The 22,757-nt window shown below is 43.9% G+C and overlaps 1 protein-coding gene across 1 annotated transcript in view; it reads left to right on the top strand.

Annotated features, from left to right (window-relative positions):
- Nucleotides 1-13,935, top strand: part of Hgsnat (heparan-alpha-glucosaminide N-acetyltransferase) — a 34,381-nt gene extending 20,446 nt beyond the window's left edge. Inside the window, exons 11-18 of the mRNA XM_059244498.1 lie at nucleotides 304-419; nucleotides 1,918-2,039; nucleotides 2,873-2,999; nucleotides 4,168-4,254; nucleotides 10,712-10,789; nucleotides 12,279-12,349; nucleotides 12,447-12,559; nucleotides 13,231-13,935. Coding sequence (XP_059100481.1) covers nucleotides 304-419; nucleotides 1,918-2,039; nucleotides 2,873-2,999; nucleotides 4,168-4,254; nucleotides 10,712-10,789; nucleotides 12,279-12,349; nucleotides 12,447-12,559; nucleotides 13,231-13,412 — 896 coding nt within the window. The 3' untranslated portion in view covers nucleotides 13,413-13,935. The remainder of the gene's footprint in view (nucleotides 1-303; nucleotides 420-1,917; nucleotides 2,040-2,872; nucleotides 3,000-4,167; nucleotides 4,255-10,711; nucleotides 10,790-12,278; nucleotides 12,350-12,446; nucleotides 12,560-13,230) is intronic.
- The last annotated feature ends 8,822 nt before the right edge of the window (nucleotides 13,936-22,757 follow it).

Here is a 22,757-nt window from a genome sequence, read left to right as displayed (position 1 = left end):
GTACAGGGTGAGCACTGTTTTGGGTTTGGTCTGCATGTTTCTGGTGACATGAGGGTTCTATCCATATTCCTAATAAGGAGCTGGATGCAGTGCCACAGGGAGTCCCTGCTTTATCCCCTACTGAGTGAAGCTGGCTGGCGGCTTGTTTACAGAGGGCACCACATCCTCAGTCCACGTGTATTCACGAGCTATGACAATGTACTTTAGAAATAACATAGACATGGCTCCCCTGCAGGAGACAGTACTGTCTCGGGGTAAGATGCATCTGCTGGCTTAGCCTTTGGGGGCTTGTGTCTTTGGCAGTGTCTTGGGATAAGGTGCGGATCCCGGGTGTCCTGCAGCGGTTGGGAGTGACGTACTTTGTGGTTGCTGTGTTGGAACTCATCTTCTCAAAGCCTGTCCCTGACAGCTGTACCTTGGTGAGAACCTTACCTGTGTGTGGGGTGGAGGCGGGGAGCCCTGCGGGCCGTTTATCAGGTACTGTTCCCCTTCTTTTTGAGTCAGGGGCTTTCATTGGCCTGGAACTCCTTGGGTAGGCTTGGCTGCTTGGCCAGTGAACCCTAGGGATCCTCCTTTACATGGGTTCCTGGGATGGAACCATGGTCCCCTACTGACCCACCTGCCTTCTCATCCCCAGAAATCCTGTTCTTTACATGAGGGGAAAGTTCATGGTATGGTTTCCTGAATTTTCTTTTGTCTTTTTTTTTTTTTTTTTTAGTTTTCTGAATTTTTATATTACATAGTGTACCACTGTACTTCTGCTAAGAAAATACTTTTTTCTGTTTCCATTAATTGTTTCCTTTTGTTTGTTTGTTTTTTGCGGCAGTGAGACAGGATCTCACTCTGTAGACCAGGCTGGCTTCAAACTCACAGAGATCCTCCTGCCTCTGCCTCCTGAGTGCTGGGATTAAAGGCGTGCACCACCAACACCATGCTCTCTCTATTTTTTTTTTCCTGATGTAGTACTAGGGATTAAACCCAGGGCCTCACATGTGCTGGGCAAGTGTTCTACACTGAGCTAACCCTCCAGCCCACGTATTTCTTTTTCCATATTTTTTTTTTTTTTTTTTTTTTTTTGGTTTTACGAGACAGGGTTTCTCTGTGTAGCTTTGCGCCTTTCCTGGGACTCACTTGGTAGCCCAGGCTGGCCTCGAACTCACAGAGATCCGCCTGGCTCTGCCTCCCGAGTGCTGGGATTAAAGGCGTGCGCCACCACCGCCCGGCCAGCCCACGTATTTCTAACTAATGTTTTACTGTGATATTTCAGAGTGCAAGAACATCAGACATCATCAAACATGTTAGATCATATTGGGTTGGGTTGGGTTTGGTTTTAGATAGGGCCTGTGTAGTCTAGACTGGCCTCAAACTCACTATGTTGCTGAAGGTTGACCTTCAACTCCTGATCCATCTGCCTCCACTTCTCAGGAGCCACTGTACCTCACATTGTTAGATCAGCTTATGTGTGCAGGCCAGAGAACACCCTTGGGGGCCACATGTTCCCTTTTTGAGATTGGGTCTCTCACTGGCCTGGACCTAACCAAGTAGTCTAGGCTTGCTGGCCAGCGAGCCGAGGCCTCTACACTAGGGTTACAGGCCACACACCAGCCCTTTGTGTTTGTTCTGGGCTTGGATGGGGTCCTTAAGATATCAACTGAACCATCGCCCCAGCCAGATGATTTGTTGTTGTTGTTGTTTTGTTTTTCTAGACAGGGTTTCTCTGTGTAGCTTTTGGAGCCTGTCCTCGAACTCACAGAGATCCGCCCGCCTCTGCCTCCCGAGTGCTGGGATTAAAGGCGTGCGCCACCACCGCCCGGCCTCAGATGATTTTTTTTTTATTCAGCTGTAAAGGCCCCAAACCAATCACCAGGCATTTCCCAGATTCACTGTTGCTTCACATGCCCTGTTCTTGCCTCTCAGGAGAGAAGCTGTCTTTCTCTTCGCGACATCACTTCCAGCTGGCCCCAGTGGCTTATCGTTTTGATGCTGGAAAGCATTTGGCTGGCTTTGACATTCTTTTTACCTGTCCCTGGGTGCCCTACGTAAGTGACCCCTTGCCAGGTAATCCCTGTGTGTGTGTGCTCCTGTTTGTGTGTGGGAGTGCATGTGTGTGCAGGTGGGGGGTGCATGTGTATGCGTCTGAAGGCTGGAGGACGGGGATTATTCCTCAGTGGCCATTCCTGTTTTGAGACACAGAGTTTGCCAGGTAGGCTGGCCAGGGAGTCCCAAGGATCCACCTATCCCCGCCTCTCCAGGGCTGGTGTTACAAGCATGTGCCACCATGCATGGCTTTCATTTTTTTTAAATAAAAAATTATTTTATGTGTATGAGTGTTTTACCTCCATGTATCTCTGCATACCATGTGCATGCAGCGCCCGAGGAGGCCAGAAGGAGGCATGGGATCCCTAGAACTGGAACCTCCATCTGGGTTCTGGGAATCAAACCCAGGTCCTCTGGAAGAGAAGCTTGTGCTCTTAACCACTGAGCCATCCCTCCAGCTCCAATGCATGGCTTGGCTGGCTTGCTGTCTCTGTCTTTCTCTCTCCTCCCTCTCTCTTTCCTCCCCTCCACCCCCCTTATGTGGGTTCTGGAATCTCTAGTCACAGGAGTTCTCTCACACTTTCCCCTCCTTTGAGGCTCTTTTCACATGGAGAAGAGGGTTGAGTCTCTCAGCATCACCCTGAGTAGAAAGCGGACCTGCCTTCCAGTGATGGCAGCTGCTGTCTGGTCAGAGAACACAGACAGGAGTTGAGAGGTCGGGCTGCTGTGAGCCGGTTTGTGTGAGGCTCTTTGGATCTGTCCCTTGGGGACCGCCACTGCTCAGCACTGTCCCTGCTGCGGTCCTGTTAATTAAGTACGCCTTTCACTTCCTTAGCGGCTACCTTGGCCCTGGCGGTATTGGGGACGAGGGGAAGTACCCTCATTGTACTGGAGGGGCAGCTGGCTACATCGACCGCCTGCTCCTGGGAGACAGTCATCTGTACCAGCACCCATCCTCCGCTGTGAGTGAGCCTTTCCTGCTCTTGGAACTGGAAAGTAGGGAAGTAGGAAGACCTAGCCAGTTGGACACCAGTGTGATGGGAATCGTTGTTGTTAGAAAACTGGCTGGTTTCATGCCTCACATGTTCACTCTGTTGGTAGGGGAGGGTATTTTTGATTGTGGAGAGAGACTGAACCATATAAAACAAGTAGCACTTTATTTATCTCTTTAGGCCTCCAGCCCCAGACTCTGGAGACAGGGACTAGAATGCAGGATGTGCGTGAGGCGTCCCCCCTGGGTTAGTCTCTGGGAGGAAGGCAGCTGAGGGAGTTGAACTGCCTGTGTCTGTCTCCTCAGGGCTCCCGTGCTCTCGGTGCAGCTGAGGTGGCATTTGAAAGCTCTTCCGCACCCACGGGGTGAGGGGCGGGTCCCACATGTTCCTTGTTGGATGTGGACTGTCCGCAGCCCAGGAACGGTTTGGAAAGACAAACAAAGTCCCATGCTTTCTTTTTTTCTTGTTTTATGTTGCTGGGATCGAACTCAGGGCCCAGGGAACTGTGACCTCATCCTGCAGCTCTCTTTAGTCAAGGACCCTGGACAAGGGTCTTGACTGAGACCTTTTAACAATTAATATTTCTAGTAGCTGGGGATGAATCTTTCAGGCCTTGCAATGGTTGAGGATACATTGTACATTTCCAGAGTTCTAGAATCTCATGTTAAAAATACAAATGTTTTATTTTAATTGACTAATTTTTTTTGTTGTGTTAGAGATTAAAACATGGGCCTTCTAAATGCTAAGCATACACTCTTCCACTGGACCACTCCCTCTTCCCAGATGTTTTATTAAATGTTAATTTGCCTGGAAAGAAGGTTAGGAGCTGTTGAAGCTACAGTGGGGTTGGCTAAAACGGAATGAACATGGAATTCCTGTCCCACTAGGCATTTGTATTTGGTTAAACGTGGTCCAACACTCTTGGCCACATGTGATAATGTGACTGAGCAGGATCATGGCTTACTGTGCCTATGATGCCTATAAATTGCCCATGAATTTCTGCTGTAAAAGCAAAAAACAAAGCAAAAAGGGAAGGAGGGAGGGAGGGAAGGAGGGAGCGAGCGAGCTAAAAAGCATCAACAATTGAAATGTATTCAAGTTTGCATTCTGTCTGAGAGCTGTATTCTGTTTCGTTAAGGTCCTCTATCGCACCGAGATGGCCTACGACCCAGAAGGGATCTTGGGGACTATCAACTCCATTGTGATGGCATTTTTAGGAGTTCAGGTATCTGCTCCTCTATTCGGCTATCTTTTCCAAGTTTGTGACGACTGCTAACATAACTAGAAACCACCTCACTGGAATAGTTGAAGGAGGTCCTCTGCTGCCCTCCAGGTCTGGTCAGTTCTGGTTAGGATCAAGATTGTGTCAACTAGGATGGGATGCCTCAGCAATTCAGATGACTGGCTGAACCCTTACATTCTGGGGACTAAATTCTTACTAGTTCTGGGTGTATTTTAGCCCAGGAGTTTGTACATAATGAGTTCCACTGATGGCCACATTTATTGTTTGTTTGTTTGTTTGTTTGTTTAGGTTCCTCTGTATAGCCCTGGCTGCCCTGGCTAGCCTCTAACCTAACTCCTTAGGGATAGGCCTGCCTCTGCCTCCAGAGTGCTGGGATTAAAGGTGTGTGCCACCAGTAACTTAAAGTCCAGAGGTGGCTGTATTGTACAGGATTCTTTTAGCTATCCTGGGTTTTTTGTTTTTCCATAAGAAGTTTAATATTATTCTTTCAAGGTCTGTGAAGAACTGTGTTGGGATTTTGATGGGGATTGCATTGAATCTGTAGATTGCTTTTGGTAAGGTTGCCATTTTTATTGTGTTGATCCTACCTATCCATGAGCATGGGAGATCTTTCTATTTTCTGATATCTTCTTCAATTTCTTTCTTCAAAGACTTAAAGTTCTTGTCATACAGGTCTTTCACTTGTTTGGTTAGAGTTACCCCAAGGTATTTTATATTATTTGTGGCTATGTACAGGATGATGTTTCTCTGATTTCTTTCTCAGCCCTTTTATCATTTGTATATAGGAGGGCTATTGATTTTTTTGAGTCAATCTTGCATCCTGCCACATTACTGAAGGTGTTTATCAGCTGTAAGAATTCCCTAGTAGAATTTTGGGGGTCACTTATGTATACTATCGTATCATCTGCAAATAGCGAATGTCTGACTTCTTCCTTTCCGACTTGTATCCCTTGATCTCCTCTTATTACTTGATCAGTTTTGTCTTACTGCTCTAGCTAGAACTCTGAGTACTATATTGAATAGATATGGAGAGAGTGGACAGCCTTGTCTTGTTCCTGATTTTAGTGGGATCGTTTTGAGTTTCTCTCCATTTAATTTGATGTTGGCTGTTGGCTTGCTTTATATTGCTTTTATTATGTTTAGGTATATTCCTTGTATCCCTGATCTCTCCAAGACTTTTATCATGAAGGGGTGCTGTATTTTGTCAAAACGCTTTTTCAACATCTAATAAGATGATTATGTGTTTTTTTTCTATTAGTTTGTTTATGTGGTGGATTACATTGACATATTTTCGTATGTTGAACCATCCCTGGATCTCTGGGATGAAGACTACTTGGTCATGGTCATGATTTTTTTTGATGTGTTCTTGGATTTGGTTTGCCAGTATTTTATTGAGTATTTTGCATCAATGTTCATGAGAGAGATTGGTCTGTATTTCTCTTTCTTTGTTTCATCTTTGTGTGGTTTGGGTATCAGGGTAACTGTAGCCTCATAAAAAAGAGTTTGGCAATGTTCCTTCTGTTTCTGTTGTGTGGAACAATTTGAGGAGTATTGGAATTAGTTCTTTGAAATTCTGGTAGAATTCTGCGCTGAAACCATCTGGCCCTAGGCTTTTTTTGTTTGGGAGACTTTTAATGACTGCTTCTATTTCCTTAGGGGTAATAAATCTATTTAAATGGTTTATCTGGTCTTGATTTAATTTTGGTATGTGGTACCTATCAAGAAAATTGTCCATTTCTTTTAGATTTTCCAGTTTTGTGGAGTACAGGTTTTTGAAGTATGACCTGATGATTCTCTGGATTTCCTCAGTGTCTATTGTTATATCCCACTTTTCATTTCTGATTTTGTTAATTTGGATATTCTCTCTCTGCCTTTTGGTTAGTTTGGATAAGGGTTTGTCTATCTTGTTCATTTTCTCAAAGAACTAACTCTTTGTTTCTTTGATTCTTTGTTTCTATTTTATTGATTTCAGCCCTCAATTTGATTATTTCCTGCTGTCTACTTCTCTTGGGTAAATTTGCTTCTTTTTGTTCTAGAACTTTCAGGTGTGCTGTTAAGTCACTAGTGTGAGATTTCTCCAAGTTCTTTATGAAGGCACTTAGTGCTATGAATTTTCCTCTTAGCACTGCTTTCATAGTGTCCCATAAGTTTGGGCATGCTGTGCCTTTGATTTCATTAAATTCTAGGAAGGTTTTAATTTCCTTCTTTATTTCTTCCTTGACCCAGTGGTAATTCAGTTGAGAGTTGTTCAGTTTCCATGAGTTTGTAAGCTAGCTGTAATTTGTGTTGTTGTTAATTCTAACTTTAAGCCATGGTGATCCAATAAGATACAGGGGTATTCCAATTTCTTTATATCTGTTGAGATTTGCTTTGTGACTGAGTATATGATCAGTTTTAGAGAAGGTTCCATGAGGTGCTGAGAAGGTATATTCTTTTGTGTTTGGGTGAAATGTTCCATAGATGTCTGTTAAGTCCATTTGAGTCATAACACCTGTTAGTTCCCTTATTTCTCTGTTAAGTTTCTATCTGGCAGACCTGTCCATTGGTAAGAGTGGGGTGTTGAAGTCTCCCACTATTAAGTGTGGGGTTTGATGTGTGATTTAAGCTTTAAGTAATGTTTCTTTTACAAATGTGGGTGCCCTTGTATTTGGAGCATAAATGTTCAGAATTGAGACTTCATCTTGATGGATTTTTCCTGTGATGAATATGAAATGTTCTTCTTCATCTCTTTTAATTAATTTTAGTTTGAAGTCTATTTTGTTAGATATTAGGATAGCTACACCAGCTTGCTTCTTAGGTCCATTTGATTGGAAAATCTTTTCCCAACCCTTTGCTCTGCGGTAGTGTCTGTCTTTGAAGTTGAGGTGTGTTTCTTGTATGCAGCAGAAAGATGGATCCTGTTTTCATATCCATTCTGTTAGCTTGTGTCTTTTTATAGGCGAATTGAGTCCATTGATATTAAGGGATGTTAATGATCAGTGATTGTTAATTTCTGTTATTTTTTGGTTTTGGTGGTGGTGGTAGTGTGTGTATATGTGTTTCCTTTCTTTGTGATTTACTGGTGTGAGATTATCTATTGCCTGTGTTTTCATGGGTGCAGCTTACTTCCTTGGGTTGGAGTTTTCCTTCTAGTACTTTCTGTAGGGCTGGATTTGTGAGTAGGTATTGTTTAAATGTGGTTTTGTCATGGAATCTCTTGTTTACTCTGTCTATGGTGATTGAAAGTTTTGCTTGGTATAGTAGTCTGGGCTGGCATCTGTGGTCTTTTAGTGTCTGCGAAACATCCATCCAGGACCTTTTGGCTTTTAGTCTCCATTGAGAAGTTGGTGTAATTCTGATAGGTCTGCCTTTATATGTTATTTGGCCATTTTCCTTTGCAGCTCTTAATATTCTTTCTTTATTCTATATGTTTAGTGCTTTGATTATTATGTGGCAAGGGGACTTTTTTTTTTGGTCTAGTCTATTTGGTGTTGGGCATGTCCTTTTTAGGTTGGGAAAGTTTTCTTCTATGATTTTGTTGAATATATTTACTGTGCCTTTGAGCTGGAATTCTTCTCCTTCTTCTATCCCTATTATTCTTAGGTTTGGTCTTTTAATGGTGTCCCAGATTTCCTGGATGTTTTGTGTTAAGAATTTATTGGATTTAACATTTTCTGTGACTGGTAAATCTCTTTCCTCTATCGTATCTTCAATACCTGAGATTCTCTCTTCCATCTCTTGCATTCTGTTGGTGATGCTTGCATCTGTTTCCTGTTCACTTACCCAGGTTTTCCATTTCCAGAATTTCCTTGGTTTCTGTGGTCTTTATTGCCTCTATTTCAGTTTTCAAGTCTTGAAATGTTTTCTTTACCTATTTGATTGTTTTTTTCTTGGCTTTCTTTAAGAGATTTATTGATTTCTTCCAATTTTTTGTTTGTCTTTTCCTCAATTTATTTAAGGGAATTTTTTATTTCCTCTTTAAAGGCCTCTATCATCTTCATGAAGTCATTTTTAAGGTCATTTTCTTCTGCTTCATCTGCATTGGGATGTTCAGGTCTTGCTGTTGCAAAATCACTAGGTTCTAGTGGTGACATATTGCTCTTTATGTTGTTACTTGTATTCTTACACTGCTGTTTCCCCATCTGGTTTGGGATAGTTATAGGTACAGGTGTTGATTCTTGTGATGTCTTTGTTAGATGGGTCTTTTGTTCCTTTATTGTCTTTTGGCCTGCATGGCCAAGGGTTCCGGTGGTTGGCTGGTCGTCAGGTCGAATAGGGTTGTCTCAGCTGAGGTTTGTGGGGTTTGGGTGCCTAAATGCAGCAGATCATCCAGTTCTTCTGGCTGGTGTGGGCTTTACTTGTGCCATGGAGCCTGTTCTTCCTACCGGTGTGTGTTGTGCCTGTCCTTCCGCCTCTTCTTCTGGCTGGTATAGGTGGTGCTGGTGCCTATAGGGGCTCCTGTAGGGGCTGCTGTTCTTCCAGCTGGAATGGGTGGGGCTTGTACAGGGGCTGCTGATGTTGCGGCGGATGGTTGGCCAAGGGACGATGATGGAGTCAGTGGGTTTGGACGGTGGAGTGGGTCACAGGTTACAGCGTCCAGTGGGTGTCGGGGATGGTAGTGCAGACTGCCCTCAGGTCTCTCACCAGTTGGCCGGCTGAGCATGCGTGTCTTATGCCCAAGTCAAATCTGGTTCCTCTTGGAGTATCTCGTGCACTTTTGTTATCATTCAGAACAGTCTTGGTTTCTCTACCCAAAGTTCTCTTTGCTGGCATTTGAATATATTCCTTGAGGCCAACAAACTGGCGAGGAGAAGGCTTGTACAGCCGTCCCAGAGAATGTAGTATGATGACGAGTTTCCCTGACCATCAGGGCAGCCACCGGAAGGGTCTGTGGAGTACAGAATGTGGCTGTAGTATGACTAGGAACCTCAGGTTTTAATTTTACTTGATTTAAAATTTAAATTGTCAAGTGATGGTGGCACAAGTCTTTAATCCCAGCACTTGGGAGTTTGAGGCCAGCCTGGTCTACAGAGCGAGTTCCAGGACATCAGGGCTACACAGAGAAACGCTGTCTCTAAAAACCAAAAAGAAAACTATTTTTTTAAATGATCACACATAGCTAGTGGTAGTCTTATTAAATGGTACAGATCTAAAGTGTAAACAGTTTGGGGATTAAGTCATTTTATATTAATGGGTTGAAACTCTCTCTCTCTGGCACTTGAGTCTCTGTTTTTACATACATTCACCTCCTCTCTGCACAGGCCTAGGCAAGCTGAAGTCTGCTAGAGCAGTGGGTGTAGTGTGGAAATTACAGGCCCAGAGCTACACTGCCTGGGTTTGACCCTGGTTCTCTCACTTACTGGCTGGGTGACATCTTGGTATGTCACTAGTGCCAACATCGTAGGGGTGTTATGAGGAACACCCCAAGAACTGGCACACAGGCAACACTTGCACATTTTAGCTATTATTATAAATTATTAACAGTATATATATCCTTTGATCCTTTCCAAGTTTGACTCTGGTTTCAGAGAGATTTCATGCAGTGTCCCGTCGGAGGTTTTCAGTTTTCCCTGCATCCAGTTCCCTTTTGCTCCTATGCATCTTGGGTAGTGCCACCAGACCAGACAGCGTAACCAGTTTGAGCTGGTCTCCTGTCACTTTGGTGGGCATTAGTTTTAGTTTCCTTTCTATTAATGTGCTCAAACACTGTCAAAAAGCCATGGAGGGAGGAAAGGGTTTGTTTCACGTACAGGTCACAGTCCACAGGGAAGTCAGGGTAGGAACTCAGGCAGGGACTTAAAGCAAAAGCCATGGAGAGATGCTGCCCGCTGCGTCGCCTTCAGGCTTATGCTCAGCCTGCTATCTTAGACATCCAGGTCCACCTGCCTAGGGGTGGTGCCACCCACAGTGGGCTAAGCTCTTCTGTGTCAGTTAGCGAAGCAGACAATCCCCCACAGACCGTCTGCAGGCCAGTTTGTCAATTGAGGTTCCCTTTTCCCAGGTGGTTTTAGGTTGGGTCAAATTGACAATAAAAACTAAGACAAGGGGTGACTTTGCTGGGCTCCCCATCACCTCTAGGAGAAAGGCCTGATCTGAGTGAGCGCTGCTGGGCCACCTGCTTGCTCCTGTTACTGCGCTCTCAACCTCCCGGCACGCAGAGCTGCTGTGACATACGGTTCTGTGTGTGCTGTCCCCTTCATCTGCACGTCCTGCCTGCTCTGACCCTCTCCGACATGTAGCCTCGACACTCCCCATATGACGTCCGCCTCTCTCGTTGGTCCCACGCTCCTCCCCAGCCTCCACAGGGTATAGCGGTCATTGTATTCCTCTGTATGCCCCCAGTGTCTAGAACCTGTACCTAGCAAATAACTCCGTGTGCTGGATAGTTAAGTTGATGGATGAAGAAGAATCAAGACTTCATCTTAGGTGATTCTCTTGGTCATGATGTTGTCTTCTCCAGGCAGGAAAAATACTGCTGTATTACAAGGATCAGACGAAGGCCGTCCTGATGAGACTCGCCGCCTGGTGCTGCATCCTTGTAAGTAACCCGTCTTCCCGCTCCAGCTGAGTTCTTGTTTGTTTGTTTTCTGAGACAGGGTTTCTCTGTGTAGCTTTGGTGCCTGGCCTGGATCTCGCTTTGTAGACCAGGCTGGCCTCGAACTCACAGAGATCCGCCTGGCTCTGCCTCCCGAGTGCTGGGCCAATTGTGTTCTTAAGACTGACACTTACTTAAGAAGAAATGAAATGCTGAGCAGCCGCTGGCTCAGCATGATGGAGAGCATTTCACTTGAATAACAGCATTCACAGAATAACATCTTTAAAAAATCATTCCTATTTTTTTCCTGAGCGTGGAACCCAGGGCCTGGTGCATGCCCAGTACACACTCTACCGCTAAGGTATGCTCCTAATCACAAGGAGGAAGACATCTTCACATCTAAATGCTCAGGCTTCTTCTCTTAGAAAACTGTGTTATATAAATAACTAAGAGCGCTTGCCATCAATGCTCCAGTGAAGGCTGCTGGAGGAAACATGTAAGGGGTGCTCTGCATGGGGAGCCTTATCAGAAGGAAGACCAGGCAAGGGGTGGGGCTGTAGCTCAGCAGAAGGTAGGCTTAGCATGCATGACGCCCTGGGTCCCATCCCCAGCACCCCCTAAGACCAGGTGTGGTGGCACATGTCTGTAATTGAGCATGAGGAAGCAGAGGACCCAAGATCACCCTTGACTACATAGTGAGTTTGAGGCCAGTCTGGGATACGTGAGACCCTGTCTCAAAAACAAGAGAGAAAATAAAGGGCTGGAGAGATGGTTCAGTGGTTAAGAGCACTTGCTGCCCTTCCAGAGGACCTGAGTTCAATTCCCAGCACCCACATGGCGGCTCACAACTATCTGTAATTCTAGTTCCAGAGGTCCAACACCCTTGTACAGACATACATGCAGGCAAACCACCAATGCACATAAAATAAAAAGTAAAAAAAAAAAAAAAAAAAAAAAGAAAAGAAAGAAATGGATATTTAGCTGGGCGGTGGTGGTGCCCACCTTTAATCCCAGCACTTAGGAGGCAGAGACAGGTGGATCTCTGTGAGTTCAAGGCCAGCCTGGTCTACAGAGCCAGATCCAGGACAGCCAGGGCTACAGAGAGAAACCCTGTCTTGAAAAACCAGAGAGAGAGAGAGAGAATAAAAGTGGAAACAGGCAGGTACGCATGCGATGGTTTTTCAGAGCAGGAGCATCCCAGTTAAGAACACGATGTACACCGACAGGCTGTTCCTTTCCCCAGCCTTGCGGAGTCACATTCTCTTAGAGTCGGTATGATTCCTCACTTACCTTCTCTGACTCAGAACACCAGAAATGGTTTTGCATGATAGTTTAGTTACACATTTTAGAGTAGGTTTCCAGTTAAAAGAGCAAAATAAAAGGTGTGATTTTCCGTCCTCACTAGCAGTTAAGTGACTAATCCTTTTTTTAGTCTTCAGTGGACTGTTTCGAGGTTGTAGTACACACCTTTAACATCCTCTTTTCTTCACAGGGGCTTATTTCTGTTGCCTTGACAAAAATGTCTGCAAATGAAGGCTTTATTCCAATAAACAAAAATCTCTGGTAAGCAGGGCGGAGGGTATCACGTTACGGGTATTTGTCACGTTGAAAGCAGGTGTTCCTGGGGTGCGGTGACCTTCCCTCACTCATCTCCCTCTAGGTCCATTTCCTATGTCACCACGCTGAGCTGCTTTGCCTTCTTCATCCTGCTCATCCTCTACCCAGTTGTGGATGTGAAGGGGCTGTGGACGGGAACCCCCTTCTTCTATCCCGGTGAGTCGGCTGGGACCCATTCATAGCAGGCGGTAGAGACCAGGCAGACTGGCTCAAAGAGGCACTGAGCAGCCTCAGAGCTGAAGGCTCTGTCCTGGGGACACATTTCCAGAAAGCAAGCTAAGAAGAATCCAGCAGGGGCTGTGCTGCCCCAGCTCACAGGAGGTCACTGGCCTGTTCCAAAGCACTCCACCCATCTTTACACATTCGGCTTCAAATAAACTCCGCTTATTTTCAGGCAGTATAAAATGGCACAGTACTGGATACGACCCAGGACATACTGATTTTAATAAGAGATAGGATTGTCCTTTTTATCCGTGTGTGTGTGTGTGTGTGTGTGTGTGTGTGTGTGTGTGTGTGTGTATGTGTGTATACAGGTGCACATGTGCCAGAGTACAACTTGCAGGTGTTGGTTCTCTCCACCATGAAGGTTCCTAGGATAGAACGGAAGTCATCAGGCTTGGCAAATGCCTTTACCTGCTGAGCCGGCTTGGTGCTCCTAATTCCTAAGAGTTTAGAAATGCACGTCGCACTTAACTGTCTAAGCTGTGCATCACTTATTTGGGGCAGTAAGTGATAATGCCAGCGCATGCTTTATGTTTTTTATTGAATTCATCTCAAGAATTGTATGATTGATTGATCTGGAAAAACCATGTTGTGATCTCTCTAAGGGATGAATTCTATTCTGGTGTATGTTGGTCACGAGGTGTTTGAGAACTACTTCCCTTTCCGGTGGAAGCTGCAGGATGACCAGTCACACAAAGAACATCTAATTCAGAACATAGTGGCCACTGCTCTCTGGGTGCTCATCGCTTACATTCTCTATAAAAAGAAGATATTTTGGAAAATCTAACGGCATTCACTCACTGGAACTCAATGTTGCTGGAGGAGCCAGTGGCCCTGAGAGGAAGATGAAAACATTCTCTATTAAAGGGATCCTCCCTCACAAAAGGGATGTACTTCCAGATGCTGTGTCCAAGCTGATTTGCTTAGACATCAGAAAGCTGCCTATATATTTTTTACTTACATATTTGAAATGTTATGCCCTCCATTTTCTATGAAATTGATACATTTGGAACATGTGTAGAAATCTCCTTGAACTTCCCAGAGCGGGTTTTCTATGGACATTTTGCCTCTAATGGAGGCCAAGGTTGGTGGGCTGGTTTGACTCAGAGGTAGAATGTCTTCCTAGCTTGGACAGTTTGGTTCTTGCTACCACAAACAAGCAAACAACAAGAACACAAGGAAACTCCCAAATAATTGAGGGACCGATTCTCAATTTCCTGAAACCTGCCTCCCGTGTGTCTGTACGTGCCGAAAACAAACGCCATGCTTCCTGTTGTGAGACTTCTATAAAGCTTTTTTAGTGGACTGTGTCATAATGCTGTCTTTTCTTTTTCATAGCATGCACTTTAATGTTTCTAGAAAGCCAAAGTAATTTTTCTTCCCGACGTTCAGGGCTTTGATGGGCCCACAAAATGCATTTTCCAAAGCTACTGGCTTCCTTTCCCCACCTGGAAAAAAAACCTGAAGTATAGACTTATTATTGTCAGCTACTCTGGTAGCTCTACCTGTCCACCCACCTTACTAGTTCCTGCTGTCTGTCTGTCTGCCTGTCTGTACTGGCATGTCTCCAGATGGTACCTTGGCATCTCTAGGTACCCAGAGATGTAGCCGAGGAAGGAAGAACATCTGTTCCTGCTGTGGGTCCTCTGAACTGCCTCCCGTGAAGGTACGGGCCAGTCCCATGGCCTGTCATCTGTGGAAGGAAAGAGATGGGATGCTCCGACAGGTCTCCCATGCTTAGATGTGATAAGGGGGGGTCAGGTCTCCCATGCTTAGATGTGGTAAGGTGGTGTCAGGTCTCCCATGCTTAGATATGATAAGGTGGGGTCAGGTCTTCCATGCTTAGATATGATAAGGTGGGGTCAGGTCTCCCATGCTTAGATGTGATAAGGTGGAGTCCGTCAGTAGCTTCTCTGAAATCCCCACTGTAATCTTACAGAAAACCCTGGAAAAGGAATAATAGCAAAACCTTTTACCACTCCATCAGAGCGAATCTTAGCGAATGGCTGTCCACAGTTTCCTAGGAGCGAGGGTGATATTTGTGAAAACAGCCCTTGTGTGTTGTCCATATAATTCCCTCTTGGGGATTTTCCCTGAGTATTCATATTTAAGGAGGATCATGGTGGGGTTGTACTTCAGGCCACTCTTCTGTGGTGACCTGGGGACATTTCAGTGATTGCTCATTCATTTGTGGCTTTTGAGTCTCTCTGCCTTATACATTCCCATTTTAAAAGTACATATTTAATCATTGCTAAGTCTCAGTTCTGTCTCCCTCTTCCATTCTGCCTGCCTCATTCTCCCTGTTATGACCACTGGGCTGGTCTAGAAGCTTGCCTCCTTCTGTGACTGGTCCACTGCCTCCAGATTAAACTCGATAAAGCAGGAGTTGGATCAAACCACCATCCTGTCCAGTCGACTGTGCCTGGGCCATCTCTGCCCGGTACAACCTCTTCATCTGATCCCAGCACCCTGCAGCGGCGTTTTCCCACCTCCTTCACAGCCTGCTTGCGGTCGGTCGGTCGCCCAGGGGCGGCCCTCCCTCCCTCTTCCTCTTCGTTTCTCCTGACCTGGATTTGATCTGTCATTTAAAATGCCCCACTGTGGAAGCACTACCTCTGATCCCATTCTCATCCAGAGCTGGTATCTTCTTCGGCGTTCTCAAATATTCATCTTGTGGCATTAATCGCTTCTGCCTGTGTGTGATGGTTATTTTTTTTTCTGTTATCGTGATATTAATGGCAAGAATGACACATTCTTCTGCATCTTTGTGGCGCCAAATGCACTGCTTTGTGCTCAGCCAGTGCTAAATAAACATTTATTAAAGCAAAACAATGTGGTTTGGGGTGTTTTTATTTAAGACTAATTTTTAATCATGTGTATGGGGGGTTGTGCACAGGAGTGCGGTGCCTGCAGAGGCTAGAAGAAGTCACTGGATCCCCTGGGGCTGGAGTTATAGGCACCATGAGCCACCCAGTGTGGGTGCTGGGAACGGAACTCCAGTCCCCTGCAAGAACAGTGAGCACTCTAAAGTGCTGAGCCATCTCTCCAGCCTGTTTTTGAATGGTTTGACCGCTAGTTATGATCGGCATGTCTGATGGTCTCTTGTGAATGCTGATGCAGCTGTAATGGGAACAGGCCGCATCAGACACGATTTCAGCTTCAACGTCTTTAACACATTTCTTGTGAAACTTTTAAGCAAGGTGGGAAAGCACATTGCTAATGTTCGTCTTTCATTATATATTTGTATAATGTTTTCTCCCAAGTTTAGTGAGCTGCTTTTCCTTTTGCTAGTTACGGTCCTTTGGACATCGGGTCCAAAATGGTATTCATCAAGCTGCCATCCTTTTCTACACTCAAGGCCGATGGAAATGCTAGATGTTTGCATCACACTGTAAAACGCCTCAGACTTCATAAACTGTGTTTTCAGTTGCACATGTCAAAACACTGTCAAGGCCAAACACATTAGCAGATGTCTGTGGTCCCAACATGTGAGGCAGAGGCAAGATCACAAAAAGATCAGCCTCAACTACATAGTAAGTTGGAGAGCAGATTGTGAGACCCTGTCTCTAAACAAAACAAAAAGGCACAAAAGACCAAATAAGCCAAAAGTGAGCTGTAAACCTTTCTCACGGCTGGTGGAGCGTGGAGCTACAGAATCCACGACCGTCGGGGTTCTGCTGTCTCTCTGTCTGGCAACTGGAGACTGTCCTATAGCGATGCGTTCTTTTTCTCAGTTGCCTGTGTTTCTCAGCCAGCTTTTCTTGTATTTTATCACGTTTGTGGTCACATCTCCACTGCTGTACTGTGTTTTTTCTTGGTACTTGTCTGGTGACCTGGTTGCTGTGACACTGGTGCCCAGGCAGAGCTTGGGGAAGAGGTAGTTCTGCCACTGAAGCAAACCGCAGGTCATTTCCACATCACAATCACCAATGATGGACAATGATATCACCCAAGCAAGGAAGAGAGTCCTCTGGACACCACGCCGAAGGCAAAAAGCAGCCACATTCTTTATCAAAACATCACAAGGAAGGTCTCTAGGCCACTTACTAACATTCTTCCCCTCTGAAACTTCTGGAGTTGAGCCCCCAAAGTTCAAACTGGCCTCAGCACTGTCTTCTATGCGTCTACAGGGATGGCCCATTAAACCACACCTAAAGTGTTCAACTGTTTTCCTAGCCCAAAGTTCCAGAGTCTTCCATGTTCCTCCAACAAACAACATGGTCAGGCCTGTCATGGCAATCCCCTAGTTGCTGGTACCAACATCTGATTTAGTCACTGTTCCGTTGCTGTGAAGAGACACCATGACCAAGGCAACTTACACAAGGAAGCATTTCATTGGGGCTTACTGTCTTAGTTTGGGTTACTATTGCTATGATGAAACACCCTGACCAGAGCAACTTGAGGAGGAAAAGGTTTATTCAGCTTATGCTGCCACAGCATCAAAGGAAGTCAGGGCAGGAACTCAAGCAGGGCAGGAACCTGGAGGCAGGAGCTGATGCAGAGGCCGTGGAGGGGTGCTGCTTACTGGCTTGTTCCTCATGGCTTGCTCAGCCTGCTTTCTTATGGAACCTAAGACCACCAGTCCAGGGATGGCATCACCCACAATGGGCGGGGCCCTCCCACATCAGTCACTAATTAAGAAAATGCTCTACAGACTTGCTTGTCTACACCCCAGTCTTATGGAGGCGTTTTCTCAATTGACTCCTCTCAGATGACTCTAGCCTGTGTCAAGTTGACACAGAATTAGCCAGCACACTTAATTTACAGTTCCAGAGGGCTAGTCTGTTATCATCATGGCAGAGAGCGTGGTGGCGTGCGGGCAGGTGCTGGAGCAGTAACTGAGAGCTACATCCTGATGGAGAGATGAGGAGAGAGAGACAGAGACAGAGAGACAGAGACAGGGACAGAGACAGAGACAGGGACAGAGACAGAGAGACAGAGGGAGCCTAGGCCTGGCATGGGCTATTGAAACCTCAAAGCCCACCTCCAGTGACACACTTCCTCCAACAAAGCCACACCTCCTAATCCTTTCAAATAGTACCAAGCATTCCAATATATGGTCCTATGGGGACCATTCTCATTCAATCCACCATACTTAAATTGTTGGTGGTGGGTTTGTTTGTTTGTTTTTTCTCAGTTGTCAGGCATTTCCTTAAACACAACCAGCTCACACTGCTATTCCTTTTGTCTGAGCCATTAACTTGTTCTTAGTTCCTGTACTCATTACATCAACTTAATTTGTTATAATTTCCTCAGGTACTCAAGTCAAGTGCATAATCTAATTTTCTTATGTTCCAATCGTCATTCTAATGGAGATAAATTTTATTTTCCAATTTTGTTTTTAAAAATTATTCATTTTTGTACACCTTTTGTACTTAATGTTCTTTGATTCATCTTATATTCATTTTAAATAAATAATTTTATATTCCATTAAAAAAATAGCATAGCATAGCTTAGCTGTCCTTTCAGAACAGAATACTACATTAAAGGACCGTTAATCTTCAGGAAGTAACTCAAGTCTGACAGATTGAAGCTGCAAATTCGTCCTTCTAAACAGCCAGCGTGCAACCTGACCGGGGAGTCGCTAGCGAAATGTGCCGAGAATTGGAATGCTGCTAAGCGTCACTGGCTAGAGTGGAGAATTCCCTGGACAAAAAAGCATTGAGATAATTATGAAAATGTAAATGATCCTTTGCAAAAAGCAATTGTGCAGGAGACTCCTTCAGTAGTGTTATGCATGTTTTGTTCCATAATCAAACTAATTAAAATGTTGTAAGGCACAAAGAAATGCCATCATTCTCTACAGAAAGCTGTTGTATTCCTGGCGGACAGGTTGTTCTAAGGAATTTGAAAATGTACTTATAATAAAATATTTTTTGAGATACAGTCTCTCAATATAGCTCTGGCTGTCCTGGAATCCACTATGTAGACCAGGCTAGCCTTGAACTCACAGAGATCCGCTTGCCTCTGCCTCCTGAGTGCTGGGATTAGAGGCATGCACTACTCCACCTGGCCATAATAGACAATTCTGTCAAGCAAATGAAAATTAAACAGGCAAAAAAAAAAAAGGTCGTTTTCTGCATCCCTCTCATCCTGAGTCCCAATACCCATTTGCTTTTGAAGAGCTGATTCTGTCAAAGGCTTTTTCTATTAAGATGATCATGTCAATTTTGTCTGTAAAGCCACTTATGTGGTTTATTACATTTATTGATCTATATACATGGATTAGTTAAACCATCCCTGCAACTTGGTCATGGTGTATGTTTGTTTGTATTCTGTTTGCAAGTATTTTATTGACTATTTTTGAGTTTATGTTCTTTCAGGATATTGGCCTATTGTTTTCCTTTTTTTTTTTTTTTATTGTGTCTTTACGTGGTTTGGGTATTAGAACGGTCCTGGGAGTGCTCCTTCTGCTTCCTTTTGGCTGTAGATCTTCTTGGAATGTTTGGTAGAATTCTGCTGTGACTCCATCTGTCCCTGAACATTTTTTTTTTTTTTTTTTTAGCTGAAGGCTTTTTATTATTGTTTCAATCTCCTCATTTGTTAGGGGTCTGTTTAGGTTGTTGGTCTCTCCTTGGATTAATTTTGGTGGTTTAACTGAAACTAGAAAACCATCCATTTCTTTTAGACTTTCCAGCTTCATGGAATACAGGTTTTAAAAATATTCCCATATAATATTCTGAGTTTCTTTGGTGTCTGTTCTCTGTTTCTGATTCTGTTTATTTGGGCTATCTTTTTCTTCCTTTTGGCTAGTTGGGCCAAGAATCTGTCAATCTTGTGTATCTTCTCAAAGAACGCAAAAATCAGCTTCTCAAAGAGCTTCTAAGTCCGCTCTTAGACTAGTTGAGTCTTTGCATTGTTTTTTGTTTGTTTCCATTTCATTGATTTCTGCTCTGATTTTTATTATTTCTCAGCATTGACTGGGTTTGGATTTGGTTTGTTCTTTTTTTCCAACTTTTTAGTTGCATTATTAAGCCATTTATTCATGCTCTGATTTTTTAATGTAAGTACATAGAGCTATAAATTTTCCTCATAGGACTGCTTTCAATATGTCCCAAAAGTTTCATGTTTTCATTTTCATTTAACTCCAGGAAATTTTTTTTCATTTCTTTCTTCATTTCTTCTCTGATCCATTCAACATTTAGTAATGAGTTGTTTCATCTCCAGGAGTATGTGTATTTACTAGAAGTTTGTTGTAAATTTTAAGTTTTATTGCATTGTGATCAGATTGGATAGGAGGTATTTCGATCTTTTTGAATTTGTAAAGATTTGTTTTATGTCTCAGGATGTGGTCGACTTTAGAAAAGCCCCCATGTGCTGCTGAGTAGAATGTGTATTCTTTGGCATTTGGATAGAATGTTCTGGAGCTATCTCTAAGGTACATTTGACATATGGTGTCAGTTAATTCTGGTGTTTCTGTGTTTATTTGTTGTCTAGGTGACTTGCCTGTTGAAGAAAGTTGGGTATTTAAGTCACCTACTATTAGTGGATTGGTGTTAATCTGTGTCTTTAGTTTCAGTAGTAGATTTATGATGAAATTGGGTGCCCCCAAGTTTGGTGCATATTTATTTAAGATTGCAATGTTGGGGCTGGAGAGGTGGCTTAGCAGTTAAGAGCACTTATTGCTCTTACAAAGGGCCTGGGTTCAGTTCCCTGCACCTACATGGTGGAGCACAAGCCTCTGTAACTCCAGTTCCAGGGGATCTATAGACCTCTTCTGACCTTACAGGACACTAGGCACATGCATGGCACACATACATACATGCAGGTAAAACACTTACATACATAAAAATAAAATAAGTACATCTAAAATGAAAACTTCTTAAAAGTGTAACAATTTTAAAAAGATAGTCGTCTTGGCTAGCTGTTCTCTTGAGTAGAATGGTGTCCCTCTTTCTCTCTTCTTATTGGTTTTATTTTGAAGTCTGTTTTGTCAGATATTAGGATAGAGACATCTGCTTACTTCTTGGACCCATTTGATTGGAGTGCTTTTGTCTATCCATTCACTCTATTGTAGTCCTGGGCTTTAAAACTAAGATGTGCTTCTTGTAAGGATCAGACAGGTGGGTTTTGTTTCTTGATCCATTCAGCCAGTCTGTGTCTTTTGACTGGAGAATTGAGTCCACTGATATTTAAAGTTATTACTGAAATGTGTTAGTTGTGGTCTTCATGCTGCTGATTTTTGGTGGTGGTGTGTTCTCAGTGGTCCTTTGTGTTTTAATAATTAAATTTCATATTTCTTCCCATGTTCTCTGCTATGCTCATTCCTCTCTTCATCCAGATATAATTCTTTCTATGTTTTCCTTAGGTTTGATTTGTTGGATGTAATTTTTTAGGCTGTTTATATCATAGAAAGTTTTTCTTTCTCCTTCAAACATGTCAGATAGTTTTGCTGGGTATATTATTCTGTGTTAGCTTTCAAAGTCTTTTAGAACATGGGATGTATTGTTCCAGGTTCTTCTGGCCTTCAAAGTTTCCATTGAAAAATCTGCTGCTACTCTGATGTGTTTTTTTTTTTATGTATGTTGTATTTTTCTCTCTTGTAGCTGTCATTACTCTTTCTTTGTTATGTATACTTTGTGTCTTAACTATGACATGCCATGGGAATTTTCTTTTCTGGTATTCTCTATACGGTGTTTTGTGTGCTTCTTGTATCTGTATGGGTATGTCTTTCTCATTTCCTCCTATGATCTTGTAGAAGATATGCTTAATGCCATTAACTTGGGATTCTTCTCTCTCATTGTACCCATAATTCGAAGGCCTTTCTCTCTCTCTCTCTCCCTCTCTCTCTCTCTCTCTCTCCTTTCTTTCTCGGTGTCCCACATCTCCTGTGTGTTTCTTTCTCGTGAGTTTTTTTTCATATTCCATGTTTATTTGGTCTAGATCTCCACTTTTATCTCTGAGACCTCGTATTCTGTCTTCTGTTTCATCTATTCTACTTGTAGGGCTTTCCTTTGTGTTTGGACTACTGGGTTTTTCAATTCTCTCTTCATTTCAGACTGAGTCCTCTTCAGTGTTTCCACTTCTCTGCTGAATTCCGTTGTCAAGCACTGGATTCTCTGTCATCTTCTTCGGTCTTAAGTTTGTGTGTTCTTGGCCATCACTCGGGAACTTACTCTCCTTCGGCACTTCTCATTTCACTGAGCTGTTTCTTTGTGTCTTCTTTTGATTCCTTGAAGTCTTTTATAATTGTTCTTTTAATGTCTGTGTCCTGGAGGTCATCCAGGTAATTCTCACTAGCAAGCATTTCTGCAGGAATGACTGCTGGGTTTGTTTGTTTGTTTGTGTTTTTGGAGCTGAGGACCGAACCCAGGGCCTTGTGCTTGCTAGGCAAGTGCTCTACCACTGAGCTAAATCCCCAACCCCAACTGCTGGGTTTTAGAGAGGATACTGGCTTGACCTTTCCTATTGTTATTTCTGCAGTGAACTCTGAGCCTGTGGACATCCTTTGTTAGCTTTGAGTTAATAATCAGTGGATCTGGATGGGGGAGATGATAGGATGTGGGGGTGGGGGTGGTCTAGAGGTTGGAAATGGCTTGGGTGGAATAAAGTCAGGTGGGCAGAGGGGACTAGGGTGGTATATGGGATCTGCATCCTGTTTTCTTTTTCTTTCTTCTTTCTTTCTTTCTTTCTTTCTTTCTTTCTTTCTTTCTTTCTTTCTTTTTCTTCCTTCCTTCCTTCCTTCCTTCCTTCCTTTCATCTTTATGTGCATTAGTGTTCTGCTTGCATGTCTGTGTGAAGCTATAAGATCTTGTAGTTACAGACAGTTGTCAGCTGCCATGTGGGTGCTGGGAACTGAACCCAGGTCCTCTGGAAGAACAATCAGTGCTCTTAACCACTGAGCCATCTCTCCAGCCCCTCTGTTTCCTGTTCTAAGCCAGGAGCGTGGGAATAGATGAGTGGAGAGTTTGGATATGACATGGGAGAGTGCTATGGGATGGCAGATGTTAGGGAGGATACTGGGCCCCTGTGGTGGTTTGAAAGAAAATGCCCCCCAAAGGGAGTGGCACTATTAGGAGGTGTGGCTTGTTGAAGTAGGTGTAGCCTTGTTGAAGGATGTATCTCACTATGGGGGCAGGCTTTGAGGTCTCCTATGCTCAAGATACTGCCCGGTGTGACAGATCACTTCCTG

The sequence above is a fragment of the Peromyscus eremicus genome, chromosome 17, assembly GCF_949786415.1.
Source record: "Peromyscus eremicus chromosome 17, PerEre_H2_v1, whole genome shotgun sequence".
NCBI lineage: Eukaryota > Metazoa > Chordata > Mammalia > Rodentia > Cricetidae > Peromyscus > Peromyscus eremicus.
This window is presented reverse-complemented; position numbering and strand designations above follow the sequence as displayed.